The sequence below is a fragment of the Salvelinus sp. IW2-2015 genome, linkage group LG25, assembly GCF_002910315.2.
Source record: "Salvelinus sp. IW2-2015 linkage group LG25, ASM291031v2, whole genome shotgun sequence".
Taxonomy (NCBI): Eukaryota; Metazoa; Chordata; class Actinopteri; order Salmoniformes; family Salmonidae; genus Salvelinus; species Salvelinus sp. IW2-2015.
The window spans coordinates 19834503-19852397 of record NC_036865.1 but is presented as its reverse complement, the minus strand read 5'-3'; the positions used below and the strand labels follow the sequence as shown (position 1 = coordinate 19852397).

At 41.3% G+C, this 17895-nt stretch overlaps 2 protein-coding genes across 5 annotated transcripts; one reads left to right on the top strand and one right to left on the bottom strand.

Annotated features, from left to right (window-relative positions):
- The first annotated feature begins 991 nt into the window (after nt 1-991).
- tmem26a (transmembrane protein 26a) lies at nt 992-8082 on the top strand. Its single transcript, XM_023970260.2, has 6 exons — nt 992-1242; nt 3639-3735; nt 3837-3926; nt 4693-4901; nt 5333-5412; nt 6513-8082. The coding sequence occupies exons 1-6, from the start codon at nt 1004-1006 to the stop codon at nt 6893-6895; spliced, it is 1098 nt and encodes a 365-aa protein (XP_023826028.1). The 5' UTR covers nt 992-1003; the 3' UTR covers nt 6896-8082.
- Nucleotides 8083-10986: 2904 nt separating this feature from the next.
- LOC111951914 (cyclin-dependent kinase 1) lies at nt 10987-17283 on the bottom strand. 4 transcript variants are annotated; one of them, XM_023970256.2, is made up of 8 exons: nt 17237-17283; nt 16178-16220; nt 15830-15986; nt 13886-14009; nt 13147-13317; nt 11987-12150; nt 11601-11742; nt 10987-11354 (listed from the first exon to the last, which is right to left on the bottom strand). In XM_023970256.2, exons 2-8 carry the CDS (start codon nt 16212-16214, stop codon nt 11241-11243), a joined length of 909 nt encoding a protein of 302 aa, XP_023826024.1. In that variant the 5' UTR covers nt 16215-16220; nt 17237-17283; the 3' UTR covers nt 10987-11240. The 4 variants fall into 4 exon arrangements, with proteins under 4 accessions (XP_023826024.1, XP_023826022.1, XP_023826021.1 ...); XM_023970254.2 differs by lacking the exon at nt 17237-17283 and adding an exon at nt 16735-16911; XM_023970253.2 differs by lacking the exon at nt 17237-17283 and adding an exon at nt 16697-16846.
- Between the last annotated feature and the right edge of the window lie 612 nt (nt 17284-17895).

Sequence of the window (17895 nt, the reverse complement as noted above, 5' to 3'; positions counted from 1 at the left end):
GTCATAGATGATCACGCAGGTGAAGAAGCCGGATGTGGAGGTCCTGGGCTGGTGGGGTTACACGTGGTCTGTGGATGGGAMGCCGGTTGGACGTACTGCCAAATTCTCTAAAACAACGTTGGAGGTAGCTTATGGTAGAGAAATTAACATTAAATTCTCTGGCAACAGCTTTGATGGAAATTCCTGCAGTCAGCATGCCAATTGAACGCTCCCTCAAAACTTGAGACATCTGTGACATTGTGTTGTGTTCCAAAACGGCACATTTTAGAATGGCCTTTTATTGTCCCCAACACAAGGTGSACCTGTGTAATGATCATGCTGTTTAATCAGCTTCTTGATTTGCCACACCTGTCAAGTGGATGGATTATCTTGCCAAAGGATAAATGCTCACTAATAGGGATGTAAACAAATTTGTGCACAAAATTGGAGAGAAATAAGCTTTTTGTGCATATGGAAAATGTCTAGGATCTTTTATTTCAACTCATGAAATATGGGAACAACACTTAACCTGTTGCGTTTATATTTGTGTTCAGTGTAGTTAAAACGCTGTCCCTTCCACTTTACGTATTGCATTTTGCGCTTCAGAGGGGGCAGAGTGAAAAAACAGCAGCAGGCCGTGCAACACAATCCCTCTCCAAAACTACACATATTGGTTAGTAGAGACCCTCCTGAGTATTTTACACCCCACTTTAACTGAGACAGGTAGAAAAGTTTTCGCTCTACAGCCCAATATTCACAACATGTATGTCGACATTGTATTTTTTCATTATTGGTCTATTTTGAAAACCATATTTTTTTATTTGCTTTCATAAATTACCTATAGCATTTTCTTGGCACAATTAAAGTGGCCATTGATTAAAATTCAATATAATTTGAATGCGTTATCCACATTGCAATGTTTTGGAATGCAGGCTTTTATTTTTAAGTTTTTATATTACCATATGAAAATGACATCATTGTTTGTGCTGCTGCTGGAGTACAAGTGGCTGTGTGTGGGAGTTTCATGAATAACGGGACACTAGCTGTCGAATCTTTACTCTTCAGTATTATGGCGTTTGTGGTCAAATTTTCGTGTGCGGTAGTTACTAGGTTGCTTTTTATTCTTATCTCACTCATCGGAGTTTGGAGAGTGACATTGGTTAAAGATGACAATATCTACTGGTTTCTGACATTCCTCTTTCTACCTCTCGTTGTCGAAATGATAATAACTTTGAAAAGAAGAAAGGGAAAAGATTATAAATGGTAAGATGCTGTTCATTTATTTAGTCTTCTGAGTAGGCTTCGTACACTATTTTGCACATCATTATACTGTGCGTAATTTGTCATGTGCAGGCTATCCACATTTTAATCCTAAAGACATAACAGACAAATTAACAAGATAAAGTGCTAAATTAAGTTTTTCTGGGGAAGAGTCATATTCATTTATTTTTTTACTGTACAACTGACTACATCCCCCTTCCCCCTCCCTAGAGAGTCCTTATCCAGCTGCTTATCCGATTGTGCTAAATAAAATGTCCCGGTGTACATCCCCCATCCTAGAGAGTCCTTATCCAGCTGCTTATCCCATTGTGCTAAATAAAATGTCCCGGTGTCACGGCAGTCAAAGGGAGGATACCAAGGCGCAGCGTGGGATGCATACATTCTTCTTTATTACAAAGAACGAACACTAAACAAACTAACAAAATAACAAACGAACCGTGAAGCTATACAAAAATGAGTGCTGACAGGCAACTACACATAGACAACTACCCACAAATACAGGTGGGTAAAGGCAACCTAAGTATAGTTCTCAATCAGAGACAACGATAGACGGCTGCCTCTGATTGAGAACCACACCCGGCCAAAGACACAGAAATACAAATCATAGAAAAAGGAACATAGAATGCCCACCAAAATCACACCCTGACCAAACCAAAATAGAGACATAAAAAGCTCTCTACGGTCAGGGCGTGACAATACCCCCCGCCAAAGGTGCGGACTCCGGCCGCAAAACCTGAACCTATAGGGGAGGGTCTGGGTGGGCATTTCTCCGCGGTGGCGGCTCTGGTGTGGGACTTAGACCCCACTCCACCTCTGACTTGGCCTCTAAAGCGGGGACCCTTGCCGCCGACCCCGGACTGGGGACCCTCGTAGCGGGCCCCGGACTGGGGACCATCGTAGCAGGCCCCGGGCTGGAGGGCGCCTCTGGAGGCTCCGGGCTGGAGGCCGTCTCTGGAGGCGCTGGGCTGGAGGCCGTCTCTGGAGGCYCCGGGCTGGGCGCAAGCACAGGACTCACCGGGCTGGGGAGACATACAGGAGGCCTCTTCCTTGGCCGAGGCACCGGATACACTGGGCCGTGGAGGCGCACTGGCGGTCTCGAGCGCAGAGCTGGCACCACCCGTTCTGGCTGGATGCCCACTTCCACCCGGCAAATGCGGGACGCWGGCACCGAGCACACCGGCCTGTGAATGCTCGGCCGAGACACAGTGCGCATCACCCCATAGCACGGGGCGTGACCAGTCACATGCTCGCCACGGTAAGCACAGGGAGTTGGCTCAGGTCTCCAACCTGACTCTGCCACACTCCCCGTGTTCCCCCCCCCCCCCAAAAAAAAATTGGGGTGGCTGCCTCTCGGGCTTCCTTGCCAGCCGTGTTCCCTCATAACACTGGTTCCCTTTTCCTGCTGCCTCCGCGCTCCTGGCTGCCTCCACCTGTTCCCATGGGAGGCGATCCCTTCCAGCCAGGATCTCCTCCCATGTGTAGGATCCCTTGCCGTCCAGGATGTCCTCCCATGTCCAGTCCTCTCTTCCACGCTGCTTGGTCCTTTGGTGGTGGGTAGTTCTGTCACAGCCGTCAAAGGCGCAGCGTGGGATGCGTACATTCTTCTTTATTACAAAGAACGAACACTAAACAAACTAACAAAATAACAAACGAACCGTGAAGCTATACAAAAATGAGTGCTGACAGGCAACTACACATAGACAACTACCCACAAATACAGGTGGGAAAAGGCAACCTAAGTATGGTTCTCAATCAGAGACAACGATAGACGGCTGCCTCTGATTGAGAACCACACCCGGCCAAACACACAGAAATACAAATCATAGAAAAAGGAACATAGAATGCCCACCAAAATCACACCCTGACCAAACCAAAATAGAGACATAAAAAGCTCTCTACAGTCAGAGCGTGACACCTGGGACAAATTGGGATAGGGTGGTAGCCCTAGACTGAAGAATAACATGTCTGTCTGCCACATCTCCCTCTGAGAGAACACTTCCTGTGCTCCCCAAATAATATGTGATTGTTTTGTCAAACATTATGATGAAGTCATAAAGAGGATAAAGTGGTTAGGAATATTTTCATTCTGGCATGTGTTGGTTCTATTTGGTGTTATTTGTTTTACCACTGTGTTTTTTTCTTTGCGCTTAACATTTTTTGTTGTAATTTTACATGCATTTATTTATTTTTCTTTTTTCCCACTGCTGTATCATTTGTGCTGGATTTGTATTCTGTGGGCATAAGATATAAAACACATATATACACAGAAAATTGACCATGATTTGTGGATCACTTTGGAGAGGTGCGTGAATCTCTAAAATGCATGTGAATGGAATAAAGAGTTAATAAATAAAGTTCCTTTTCTCCTCCAACCCGAGGTTCTCGCCAGCCATTATGTTGTTCCTTGTCAGTATCATTCCATCCATCTGGATTCTGGAACTACATCATCAGCATCACAACTCTAGTGACCTCCAGGTACAGAAAACAGAGAAGGAGAGAAATCCCACAACTCCATGTTCAATGTATGCATGACAGTTATCAAACATTTTCTTACAACTTCACTTATCTCATTTCAGTGCAAGAAACTGGACTCATGGGAAAATGTGAGAAGCATGATTTCTCTGAACGAAACGGTTGGGAATTTAACGGTTCAAACCTATCTAAAGGTAAATACTGGAACTGGTTTTAATTTCTTTACTATTTTGCCTTTTACCCTTTTGTATATACGCTACATGACCAAACATATGTTGACTTGTTGGAAAGGTGGCATCCTGTGACAGTGCCACTTTGAAAGTCACAGAGCTCTTCAGTAAGACCATTCTACTGCCAATGTTTTTCTATGGAGATTGCATGGTTGTCTGCTCGATTTTATACACCTGTCAGCAACGGGTGTGGCTGAAATAGCCGAATCCACTAATTTGAATGGGTGTCCATATACTCTTGTAAATATAGTGTATATTCTGACCATTCACTCAATATTTCATCATAGCATGAATCAAGTGACTAGAGTCTTATGATGTTGACTGTATAATGGGAAGCCCTGTGTTTGTCATGATTTCTAACTAAATGTTTTTTGCCATTGTGCGTACCCAGAAATGCTTGTCTAGTGCAAATGTTTCCTTGGAATTAGGGCCAGAACCCTTGACCTTAATCGAGAAATAAACTTGCAAACATTCAGAAGACAAGTCCTTATGAAATATATTCAGAAGGCCTTTCTGCACAGATGTATTTGGGAATACACAGTCAACGAGGGTGACATCTAAGTATACTTTTCGTTATTAACATATAAGGTTATTTCTATGGCAGTGACATGGCTCTTAGGGGTAATTAGCGGACTCTTCTTCCCTTCATATCCTGAGGCTTTCCAAAAGTACATTTTCTAGTGCTTATTATCTGTGGTTTGAACCTCTGTTCCTTCTCTTGACATTCAAGGGTCTTGACCAACTCTTGTCCACGGTTTGTCCCAACGACTGGATCCTGGCCCTCCATCAGGTCCTTCTAATCCTACTCATCATAGGGAAGTGGCTACTCCCACTGGGGGGCGGGGTCACACGGGAGGAGCTCTCCCAGCTCCTGCTCATCTTCGTTGGCACAGCAGCTGACATCTTGGAGTTCACCAGTGAAACACTGTCTGATGTCAAGTAGGTGTCCGACCTTTTGATTGACTTTACTGACTGCGGCTAAAAGCTTCTCAGAGGATTTCAGAGCCTTTAGCAGACTTTACTAGATCCCAGTGTTCTCACATTAATCTGGTGACCTAACTGCCTTTAGTGGTGTGTTGAGTTTTTGACTCCATATAGACTTTTGTATCACAAGGAACGACAATACTGCAGTGCTACTTAAATATTTACTAGTTACACACTTACTAAGTTACTACTAAGTGCGCATGCAATGTTTTACTTACTAGTTACTAAATAGTAGCAATACTGTAACAACCAGTGGTGAAATTCTCTCAAAATCACTCTGAGAATTCATCAATGTAAAATCCTAGAATTTACCTAAAAAACGAAAACCGTTAACAACAGTGGACATGCATTGACTTGTTGAGCTGTATGTTCCGTATTCCTCCCAGGGAAAACAGCCCTCAGCTGGTGTACATCATCTTGGCGGTGTGGACCTGGAGCATGTTACAGTTTCCTCTCCATCTGGCCGGTGGGTCTCTACATTTCATAATATTATTCATATCAGCAGTGAACTTAACTATCCTTGACTTTTGGCCAACAGACACAGGCTATCGGGATCTGTCCGAATGTTGAGGTTCGTATTCTTGAGGGTGAATTACAGATTTGATGTATTTTATATGCTGATGCCAAGACTTTCATGGTGGGTTTGAGGGTTCATTTTGAGTGGTACGGCCATGTCATAGACAACATTGTGGATGTCACATCTTTGAAGGCAAACCTTTCCTTCTCTGTTGTAGACATAGACCTGCAGAGAGCCTCCCCCCATGGCCCCACCAGCTTTCTCAAGTTATCTGTTTGTAGCATGACTGTGGCCAGAAAATACTCTTGTCAGTGGAGTATTGATAATGTTTTAGGTAAACTCAATATGGGATCTGTTTAGACTTTGGCTAAACATTTGAAAGGAGGCAAACTAGCTCTATCGTAGCCATGTTGCTACATAAACAGCTGAGCAGATTTGTTTGCTATCACCATTTTTACTTCCTACACAAACTGCAATGARCTCACCAATGATAAAAGCAAACTTTATTTAGTACAGTCGGAAACTCAGTTTTATCATCAGTATGGCTAAAATTGGAAAATGCAGCAACACATATGGACTTTTATATTGCGTACCGTACAGTGATTTGATGTGTCAGCTTTATAAACAGATTATGGCTCACTTCTTCTTTGGTTCGTCATTGATTGGCTGATGGATTAGGCTATTGACAGGCAAACTGCCAATAACCCAGACCTCCTGAAATCCATTATAGCCATGTGGCTAAACAATTCAGGGTTGAGGATCATAAAGAGTTCATTGCGGCCTCCCTTGTTCTCAGACCCACCCCTATCTACTGAATTATTCACAACCTGAAATGATTTACTAGAAGCGGATACGTAACCATCCACTCAACACACATAACATTATGAGGATGCACATAGAATATGCAATTCTATAAATCTACTATTAGCCTGTTGAAGACCTCAACGAAAATACTTCAGGCTTTCAGCCCTAGTTTACAACAATATGTGAAAATAGTTTTTGAAACTCAACTCGCGTGTGTGTGTGTGTGTGTGTGTGTGTGTCCTTAGTGGTGAACTCAAAGACAGAAAGCGAGGGTGAGGGCCAAGGCGATTCCCTCCTGACCAAGCACAGCACAGACATATGGAGCATCATTGAGAGCCTATTCATCCAGGATGGCCCTTTCCTTGTGGTCCGGCTCACCGTCATGACCTACTTTGATGTCTTCCACCAGATGTTGGTGTTCTTTGCCATTAAAAACTTCCTGGTGGTCATCCTAAACTTCTACCGGCTGGCCGTCATATGCCAGAACTACAGACCTGTAGTCAGGTCCAGAAGCAGCACTAACATCCCTGATTGTGGTAGGGTAGACGTGGAGAGGAAGTATGGGGAGGGGAGGTTGGAGAGAGACAAGGTTCCTGCCTCTGCTTTGGAGGAAGTTAATACAGACTGAAAGTACCATTACGTAGTGCACCGTTTATACAATGCACAAGTTCAATATTGGACAGGATTTGTGAGTTCAAAAGCTGGAATTAATTATGTGACTTGACATTTCCATGGGTAAAGAGAAGGAGAGACAGAAACCGTTTAAAAGTCACAAGCATATATTCAATTTCAGCTCAGCTGATTTTCTACAGTATTTTAACTTTTTTGTAATGTTTTTACCCCTTTGACAAAAATGACATGGCTTAGAAGTTTACCCCAAAGGTATGTGAAATAGAAGAAAAATGTTTGAGTTAGCAAACAAAGAGTATGACTGTAAAGGTAGGCAGCCAAATGTAACTGTCCACAGCTGACAAAATCAACCCAATTTTGTTTTCCAAAGGGTTGGTTTTGACGATAGGAAAAGGTGTGATTATGCAGTGGTTTCGGAAAGTATTCAGACCCCTTCCCTTTTTCAACATTTTGTTACGTTACAGACTTATTCTAAAATTGATTAAATAAAATGTTCCTCATCAATCTACACACAAAACCCCATAAGGACAAAGCGAAAACAGGTTTTTAGGAAATACCTTATTTACATAAGTATTCAGACCCTTTGCTATGAGACTCGAAATTGAGCTCAGGTGCCTCCTGTTTCCATTGATCATCCTTGAGATGTTTCTACAACATGATTGCAGTCCACCTGTGGTAAATTCAATTGATTGGTCATGATTTGGAAAGGCACACACCTGTCTATATAAGGTCCCACAGTAGACAGTTCATGTCAGAGAAAAAACCAAGCCATGAGGTCGAAGGAATTGTCCATAGAGCTCAGAGACAGAATTGTGTCGAGGCACAGATCTGGGGAAGGGTACCAAAACATTTCTGCAATGTTGGAGGTACCCAAGGTACAGTAGKCTTCATCATTCTTCAATGGAAGAAGTTTGGAACCACCAAGACGTGAATGCGCTGTATGTTACTGTACTGTAAAACGCCTGGTTGAATTGAGTTTAGAATTTCATAGGGGTGAAATGGCGGGCAGTTTCATTTGTATTTTCTTTGTTTAAATGTATTCATATTCTTTATTTCCATACAGGTAGATTGTTTTTTGTATTTTATGTTATTTCAATCATTGAAAAAAATGTATTCAGTGAACATATTTTAGACTTGACCATTTGTACTGTCTGGGTAGTCTACATACAGCAGATTTGGGAGGTCTTTATTATTTGCATTCATTTTTAACAAAAGCTGCAAATCAATCCAAAGTCAAGACCTTATCAATTAAGCCTCATTGTTGGGCATTGTTTCTGGGTGCTGGTAAGTGTCTATCCCTATTCTTCCACATCGCCTGTGGGATACCTGGAGAATGTAGGACCTCTCTGAAATAATAATGGATGACCTTCCCTTCATTCAAATATATTTTTACCCGACCCTACTTGGAACGCTTAAAAAAAAAAAGTGACCCCCCTACAACCAATATAATAATTAAAACAAACTGGACAGCAGAGAACATGCCTACTGTTTACCCTCAACCCTAGGACAGACCAGAGCATTAGATATGTTTTTGTTTTTTAAGCATTACATTGCAAAGTAACCAGAAGGTTGTGGACCTGGGACACCAGGTGGGTGCAATTAATTATCAGGTAGAACAGAAACCCTATGAGCGCTGGAGCCTGCTGGTTAAGAGTTGAATACACATGGCCTATAGCATCGGGCACAAATTGAGATATAATAAGCAACTTTGAGCAATATGACATTTAATTGATTACGAATTACATGACCCTCCCCCTCTGACTGAAATTGAGAAAGCATGATATCCCCCATTTTCCTCTGGGTAACAATGTTGTACATTTCGACACTCCTGGGTTATCTTTACATCACAGAATGACTACTCACTCTCTAGGGTGAGTCCTCAGTCAGAACAATGCAGTCATACTAGGGGCTCTATTCAATGCGTATTACGGAAGTTCAGCGTTACAGCGTGATTGAAATTTAAAGGCAATGTTCTCGGCAAAGGCTATATTTGTCAGCTCAATTGGAAATTATCTTAATTTCTATCGCGCAATCTGTAACGCTTCTGAAGTCCAGATACTGTATGATAAATGTCACATTGTAGACATCGCTTCACATTACATTCATGTTAACTGCTCTCGTCAGAATGTAGGTCAATGTATAAATGGCATTTTATTCTGTGTGAGGAAGACTTATGAAAAACAAACTGAATATGTTCAATAGAAATACATTAGTCTATCCCTCATGCAGCAGCCTTTTGTTTTTAAATTGAAAGCCTGCTGTTTTATTTTCAACACTTGCCATTTATAAGCAATGAGTGACAGGCCAAGAATACAAAAGACCAAGCAACTAGAATGCCACATAACAAATCACTATTCATGTGAATTCACTTCACTCCCACTCAACTGTGCTTCTTTGTTGGAAGTGCCTGCAGTTTAGCCCAATGCATGAAGGAAACATGAAGAAAATAATACACAACAGTGAACAATTAAGCACAAAGGGAGCGTTCCAGATAAACAAATTCTGAAGAAAATCAGAGATTATTTTATTAAATTCCTACACTTCTCTAAAACCTGATATCTGAATTACACTAGCATCACTTAACTAAATATGGTAGGATACAATGAGCTAGTCCACTTTGAACATTGCTTAAACCAGTGCAGTCAACATTCTGTATAATTTTGTARAACAGCTGATGAAACACTGTAAAAGTGTGAAAAACATGTGATGTGTTATTTTGCATGGATGGCGTTTTGGCTTGCCTGGTGACATCACCAGGTGGTATAAGTTAGACCAATAACAACTACAGTTCRGAACCGCTCTGCCAATAGATTAATTTCACGGCCGTGTCATGAAAAGTTGCACCAGAAAGGGGTTTGTTTACATTGAAGTGAATAGAGAATCCTCTAACCTCAAATGCAGCTGGAGCAAATTAAAACTTAATTCGATGGTTATGGTCAACATCGCAGATGTCATCGGAGGATTGATTACCTAGCAAGATATCACTAACAGAGGTAGATAAACCCAGAAAAATATACTTGAACATACTGTGGCTATAGCCATCAGTCTGGTGTTTTCCTGGTCATCACTCACTTAAGTTTGTCAAGGTCCCACAATCAGCATTCACTATCCTGCTAGTTTAGTGAGAATGCGTGCTTGTAAACACAATATTGCTATAACAGCTTGTTTTCAGGTTACATATGCCTCCTCCACTCAGAATATTGATTCACACTGGTTAATGCACCGCTTTGGTGCACTTCCCCCTGGGAAATATATCAAATTTTTATAAACGATTATGGAAAACTATTACAGTAAGGCACTTGTCATCCAGAAACTATTTGATATTGAGAACTGCTACAATGGGCATTTAATGCTATTAAAAACAAATATGGTCATTTCCTTCTTATCACACTAATCAGTCTCCAACACATCCTTTTACTTTTAACAGGAAGGAACCTCCCTGTTCTGCTAGGGAAGACATCCACAACTAACCCCCTTATTTAAATTTTWGTCCTGTAGCAGATGCTCTAATACAGAGGGATTCAAAGGAGCAATTGGGGTTAAGTGCATTGCTTAATAAGGGCACAGACAGATTTTTCACGTCGGCTCAGGGATTCGAACCAGCGACTTTTGGGTCACTGGCCCAACACTCTTAACCGCTAGGCTACATGCCGCCTCAATTGAGGACCATGTATGACATCAAGTAAAACCAGGCAGGATGCACAGACTTAATTCCAGTTTGGGAATATATGCAACTGTCAAGAAAAGCATTACACAACTTTAAAACAAATGCAGTATAGGTTGGCCAACTTTAACTTGCCCTAAAAACGAATCTAACCGTTTCCTTCTGCCAGCCAGACAAAATACTGTGTTGGAGGAACTGGTTAGTTTTTTTTATCCCAGTATAATATATTTTCTTACGCCATCTCTTAAAACAAATGGTTTGGTACTAGTTTTAAACAAGTCCAGAGGAAGAATTATGTTAAACCCTGATACGGTATGCCTGACAAAAAAATACACATTTGAAAGCATCAAACAACGCAGGAATCCTGCAACAGTGACAGATTAACAGTTATTATTCCCCAATAAAAAAAACTACAAACACACAACTTAAAAGTAACAGATCTAGAAAAGTGCACTTTATTGAAAATATACTACCTTTGAATGTAACCTTAAGTACATGTCACTTTAGATCCAAACCGGTTTCTTTTTTTAAACGCTATTTACAGAATAATGATTAATATTACCGGTAGATAGAAAAAGGACAAACAAAGAAAAAACAAACATACAAACAAAACCAGACGATCAATATGCTTCCATAATTGTACTATTTTTCAGGTCCTTTGAGTCGAGCTGTGTGGTGTTTACATCTTGACCGTGCTGGCAGGTAGAGTGGTTTTGTCCAGGTCGTCAAAGTATGGATGGCTCATAGCCTGTCTGGCAGAGATCCTCTTGGGTGGGTCATAGATTAGCGTTTTCTTTAAGAGAGGAAAAAAATTAATTCACTTCATAACCTTCTACAGAAGGTGGGACATGGTCATATGTATGTGTATCCTAAAGGCTACTGCTGGGCTAACGGAACAATAGGTCACTTCAATATCACTAATGCTATCCAAAACACAACCAGCCGCTTGAAAAAGACACATGAGCACAGGGCTTCTACAGCAACAATGTTTCATAATGAATCAATCTAAATAAAATCAAGGAGAATGGTGAAATCTTACAGCGAGCAGATCAATGCCGTTCTTGTCCAGGTTCTTCACCATGGAAGACAGGTTCCCAGACTTCCACTTGGGGAACGTGTTCTTGTAGTCAGGCAGAGACTCCACCTCTGGCCAGATGTCATTGTTGGGAGTACCAAGGGTCCTGAAACAGGAGGAGACAACGATGCTTGATAAATACTTCACCCAAGCCAATGTGGTATGTCCATCATGGAGCAATTGTCTCTGTTGACTGTCTAACTTGTCTGTGTCAATAATTTGGGATGGCTCGTTGCTCACAAAAAGATCAATCAAATGTCAGGCATCAAACTTATTGATTAACCAACCTAGATGTTGCTACTAGTAGGATTGGGTATATTACAGATGTGTATACTCGTATGCAAATATACCTGAAGATCCTGAAAAGCTGGTCTATCTCCGAGTCTCCGTGGAAAAGTGGTTTCTTTGTGGCCAACTCTGCAAAGATGGTCCCGATACTCCAGACATCCACAGGGGTGGAGTACCGTGGGGCCCCCAGCAGCACCTCAGGAGCCCTGTACCACAGTGTCACAACCTGGACACAAAGACACAGTTAATGACCTTATTAACATGTGTGCATACACACCTCTTATGATAGCTTAACTTTACAATGCTATCTGCTAATTAGTGATGTGCAGCTGGCGGACGATTCATTCTTTTTGAACAACTTTTTACTGACTCGAGAGTCCAGAGTAATTTTTCAGAGTAACTTGTTCATTTCAGATTTTTCGTTTGACCTGCTTCATTGCGGAATGAATTCTACAGCAGGATTAATACGCGCTCCTCCGCCTCAGTGGCTCCGGAGACATGCTCCGACCAGCAAATGTCCATCATGTGATCCATTTTCCCTGGTGTGCGATGCAGGCAGTATAGAGGAGAAAAATACGTTTAGAACTGATAACTTAAAGAATGGCGCAAGAATGTATGCTATTAATTGATTAWTGAATGTTAACTCGATGGACACAGCTTTGTAGAACCAAAACATTCACAGCCTGCCTTTGCTCAACACTCGGTTAAAATCTATACCGATTGCGGACGCAACTAGACCTCATTTAAAAAGGTATCAGTAAACAATATTTTTTTGTATGCCTAGCAATCACAAATGTACATGGTCTGAAGCAAAGATATACAAGTCTGTCACAAATGACAGGTCCAATAACAAGCCACCTATGGTGAACGAGAGGCTTGTAGAATCATGATTCTATCTAGTTTTTTTTGTTCATAGTTTACCAGTAGGGGCTTCTGTGTGCTCTGGGTATTACTAAATCAAAATTGTATTTATTTAACTGACTTGCCTACTTAAATAAAGGTTAACAAATTCTTATTTACAATGACCGCCAACGCTGGGCCAATTGTGCGCTGCCCTATGGGACTCCCAATCACGGCCGGATGTGATACAGCCCAGATGAACGAAATGAGTTGTTATTTTGACCGAACGAGATGAAAAGATCAGAGTCAGTAAAAATAGCCCAATTACCCATCACTACTGCTAATGCTCTTCAGAAATTAACTACGTGGTGTTCTGGCTTACCTCATGGGTATATACCCTGACTGGCACCCCGAAAGCCCTGGCCAACCCAAAGTCTGCCAGCTTGATCACTCCCTTGTTGTCAATCAGCAGGTTCTGAGGTTTCAGGTCTCTGTGGAGGACCCTTCTACAGTGGCAGAACAGGATGCCTTCCAAGATCTGGTACAGATAGCTCTGGATGGACAGATGGCAACAGAGGGTTAAAATGAACCTACTAGCGAGAAACAATTTGTTTAGTCTGACAACTTGGACTAAAACACTAAGTTGGTATACCGTAAAACTTTCAATGAATAGCCTGGGCATTTATTTGCTTCAATCACTGAGCACAACCGGTACCTATTAAAAGACAGTCTTCTAGTTGAGCTAGGTGTCTGGTTTCAACAGTAGCGTGCAGTCTGACTGAAAGCCCAATTTGTCAAGCCAGCCTGTACTAAAAGCAAAGTCGGAAGCACTACGGTCACTTACAGTGGTGTTACATCTCCTTCGCTTTCACCCTGATCATTTTGTGGGAATATCAGAACTGTGTCCATGGTAACCTCGTAAACAATTCATTTAGACCCTGTGTTTATTTGCCGAATGTGTGCAATTACCCGGCTATTAAAAGGGTCAGGCGGCTATTTGAGACGTAGCGTTTAATTGAAGTTTCACAGTACTCAGTAGTATCAAGAGCAGATAGTGAAAAAAAGAGATCAAAACAAGGTTGTGTGCATCATGACTGTCATGCCCTCAGTGGGGACCATACCTTCACAAGCATGGGGTCCATGTACTGGCCCGAGGGGATAGAGTCTAGGTATTTCTTCAGGTCCATGGACAGGAACTCAAAGATGAGGTACAGTCTGGACTCCTGCATCAGCACATCTAGAAGCCTGTTTGGAAACAAAACACATGGGAAACAAACATAGGCTATTTACTTACAGTTGAAGTCGGAAGTCTACTTACACTTAGGTTGGAGTCATTAAAACTCGTTTTTCAACCACTCCACAAATTTCTTGTTAACAAACTATAGTTTTGGCAAGTCGGTTAAGACATCTACTTTGTGCACGACACAAGTAATTTTTCCAACAATTGTTTAGACAGATTATTTCACTGTATCACAATTCCAGTGGGTCAGAAGTTTCATACACTAAGTTGACTGTGCCTTTAAACAGCTTGGAAAATCCCAGAAAATTATGTCATGGCTTTAGAAGCTTCTGATAGGCTAATTGACATAATTTGAGTCAATTGGAGGTGTACCTGTGGATGCATTTCAAAACCTACCTTCAAGCCCTCTTGGCTTGACATCATGGGAAAATCAAAAGAAATCAGCCAAGACCTCAGAAAAACAATTGTAGACCTCAACAAGTCTGGTTCATCCCTGAGAGCAATTTCCAAACGCCTGAAGGCACCACGTTCATCTGTACAAACAATAGTACGCAAGTATAAACACCATGGGACCACGCCGCCATCATACCGCTCAGGAAGGAGACGCCTTCTGTCTCCTAGAGATGAACGTACTTTGGCGCGAAATGTGCAAATCAATCCCAGAACAGCAGCAAAGGACCTTGTGAAGATGCTGGAGGAAACAGGTACAAAAGTATCTATATCCACAGTAAAAACGAGTCCTATATCGACATAACCGGAGGCCCCTCAGAAAGGAAGAAGCCACTACTCCAAAACCACCATAAAAAAGCCAGACTACGGTTTGCAACTGCACAAAGGGACAAAAATCGTACTTTGGAGAAATGTCCTCTGGTCTGATGAAACAAAAATGTAACTGTTTGGCCATAATGACCAGCGTTATGTTTAGAGGAAAAAGGCGTATGCTTGCAAGCCGAAGAACACCATCCCAACCGTGAAGCACGGGGGTGGCAGCATCATGTTGTTGGGGTGATTTGTTGCAGGAGGGACTGACGCACTTCACAAAATAGATGGCTTCATGAGCCAGGAAAAGTATGTAGATATATTGAAGCAACATCTCAAGACATCAGACAGGAAGTTAAAGCTTGGTCGCAAATGTGTCTTCCAAATAGACAAGCATACTTCCAAAGTTGTGGCAAAATGGCTTCAGAACAACAAAGTCAAAGAGTGGCCATCACAAAGCCCTGACCTCAATCCTATAGAAAATTTGTGGGCAGAACTGAAAAAACGTGTGAGCAAGGAGGCCTACAAACCTGACTCGGTTACACCAGCTCTGTCAAGAGGAATGGGCCAAAATACACCAAACTTATTGTGGGAAGCTTGTGGAAGGCTACCCGAAACATTTGACCCAGGTTAAACAATTTAAAGGCAATGCTACCAAATACTAATTGAGTGGATGTAAACTTCTGACCCACTGGGAATGTGATGAAAGAAAAAGCTGAAATAAATCTATAATATTATTCTGACATTTCACATTCTTAAAATAAAGTGGTGATCCTAACTGAACTAAGACAGGGAATTTTTACTAGGATTAAATGTCAGGAATTGTGAAAAACTGAGTTTAAATGTATTTGGCTAAGGTGTATGTAAACTTCTGACTTCAACTGTATGTATACACTAGACAGATAAATATGATATGACAAATGCTAGACTTGACCAGGCCTTTTTGGCATAATGATGTGTCAGTTTTGAACTGATAAGACAAATCACATGTTTACTTCTCTTGCTGCCTGYCTACRGTAAACACTTTAAGAACCCCACAGACACAAACAGACTGTTTGTTACATACTGTACAACATTAGGGTGTGCTAGCTCTTTGAGAAGAGAGATCTCTCTAACAGCCGTGCTTGGCACTCCCTCCTCCTCACTCTCCAGACGGATCTTCTTCATTGCCACCACCTGGCCTGTCGACTTGTTTCTGCCTTTGTACACAACCCCATAGGTACCTGGAAATCACAGGCACAACTCATTCTTTACTATGGTGTGTAGCTAGTAATTAACGTGATGAATAAGGTATGGTGAATAGGTTGTCATAGCTAAAGGAAGACAATCAAATGACATGCACATGAGTCTAGCTAGAGTTGACTCCGAGTGGAGTTTCGGGGGAAAACAAACCAAAGTTGAGCACATAACTTACCCTCTCCGATTTTCTCTATTTTCACGTAATCTTCCATTGTTCCCTGAAAAGAAACAGGCTAAGTTTGCTACAAAACAAACCAATTATGCCATTTCAAATTAACGACAAGTCAAAAATAGCAAACTGGGGTTTGTTTTTGTTTGCTCTAACGTTAGCTATGAAACGTGTTAACTGTCCATCTTAAAAGTGATAGGAAATTAAGCATGCAGTCAGCGAATGTGAAAAACAGCCATCTAGCTAATGTGTTAACTGGCTAATTTAACTAACGTTACCGTAGCTAGCTAGACAACTGAATTAGATAGACATTTAATTAGCTAYCTAGCATCATTATTCGATAACAAAAGCTAAACAGTAAAACCATGCATTACTTTGTAACATGTGACGTGACACCTTTAGTAATAATTTCAAATATCGTTGTTTTTACATGCTGTGCAAATGTTTCCTCAATGCAAGCGAGCTAACTAGCTAAATTGTAAATGCCATGATGACAACTGCTACAATACAATCGACCAAACAAACCTTGTAGCTAAAAAGGTGACACATACATATATAGCTACCTTCCAATATCGTTGTGTAACTTGACTGTAGCTAAATTAACTAGCGAGGTGAATGCGTGTTGCTCTCTTGCAGTCAGCTACGTTACAGTACTGAGTGGGTGCATTCTTTTCGAATTGGCCGCGGCGCTTCAGGCTTTCAAAACCAAGCAATCACGTCGCTCGCTGTCTTTCAAAAGCACCAATCGGGAGGAGGCCAGCTCGAAGCGGGATTATATGGTTTTAAAGCGCGCCGGTGTCGGGAAATGTTTATGGATTAATAAATAATTAGGATTTTTTAGGGGAATGTACCTTCATTTGCCTGATTATTGAAAGAACTTGTTAGAAAAACTGTTTTCACTCAAAAGCATTTTGTCAGAAATTTAAAAAATAAAAAGTCAAATATTGGTTCAACTTCAAATCGTTTGAAATGTAGATTGGTTACCAGTATATTCATTAATTGTTTAAAAAATATATAATAATCATCCCTGTTCATAGTAATAGCAAATATTTTTTTATAACTAACCTCACTATTCTATCTGTGGTAATAGGCTGGGGTAAACAACAGCGTTTCCCAAACTCGGTCCTTCCACATAATATTTTCAGTAGAGGACATGTTGGTTCACTGGTCACATGTATTTAGAGCACACAGATGACCCGGAAGTAGGCATACTAGGGATGCACAGGTATGGAGAACACAGAAAAAAATGTTATGCTCTGGGATGCTTTTATGGAAATTTTACTATGTTACTATGTTTATATCTTTGCTGCTAATAAATGGACAAAAGACCCAACCAAAGAGCTACTTGGAAAGCAGTTGGTTTTGCATGCGTTTATTTACATTTGCAAATTGAAATTCCGTGCTAGAGTGGCTATAGGAGCTTTTGACTTGGTAGCCACTGCAATACCAATTAAATTCCCCCTGAGCTCTTTTGGGTTTACCCTTTTTAGACTATGCACCCTTTTCAAGTAGTCAAACCTATGGGTCAAACACCAGGGTCATGTCCTAACTTGTCAAAAATGCCTGGCTTCAGGAAGTTTAACAGTCAACAAATGGAGAGAGAAAAATGTGACCTGAGTTTCCCCCCATATTTTGAATAATTATTCATCTCTTACAATGACACAAAATGTGAACAATTACATGAAAATAACACTCCATCTGCAAATAAATTATGTTATGCATTT

Coding starts and splice junctions, on each gene's coding strand:
- tmem26a (XM_023970260.2), top strand. CDS start 1,004: ATGAATAACGGGACACTAGCTGTCGAATCTTTACTCTTCAGTATTATG. Junction 3,736..3,836: donor ACAACTCTAGTGACCTCCAG/GTACAGAAAACA, acceptor ATCTCATTTCAG/TGCAAGAAACTGGACTCATG. Junction 4,902..5,332: donor GAAACACTGTCTGATGTCAA/GTAGGTGTCCGA, acceptor TATTCCTCCCAG/GGAAAACAGCCCTCAGCTGG.
- LOC111951914 (XM_023970253.2), bottom strand. CDS start 16,720: ATGTGTCACCTTTTTAGCTACAAG. Junction 15,987..16,177: donor AATAGAGAAAATCGGAGAGG/GTAAGTTATGTG, acceptor TGTGATTTCCAG/GTACCTATGGGGTTGTGTAC. Junction 11,743..11,986: donor CAGCTTTTCAGGATCTTCAG/GTATATTTGCAT, acceptor CTCCTGTTTCAG/GACCCTTGGTACTCCCAACA.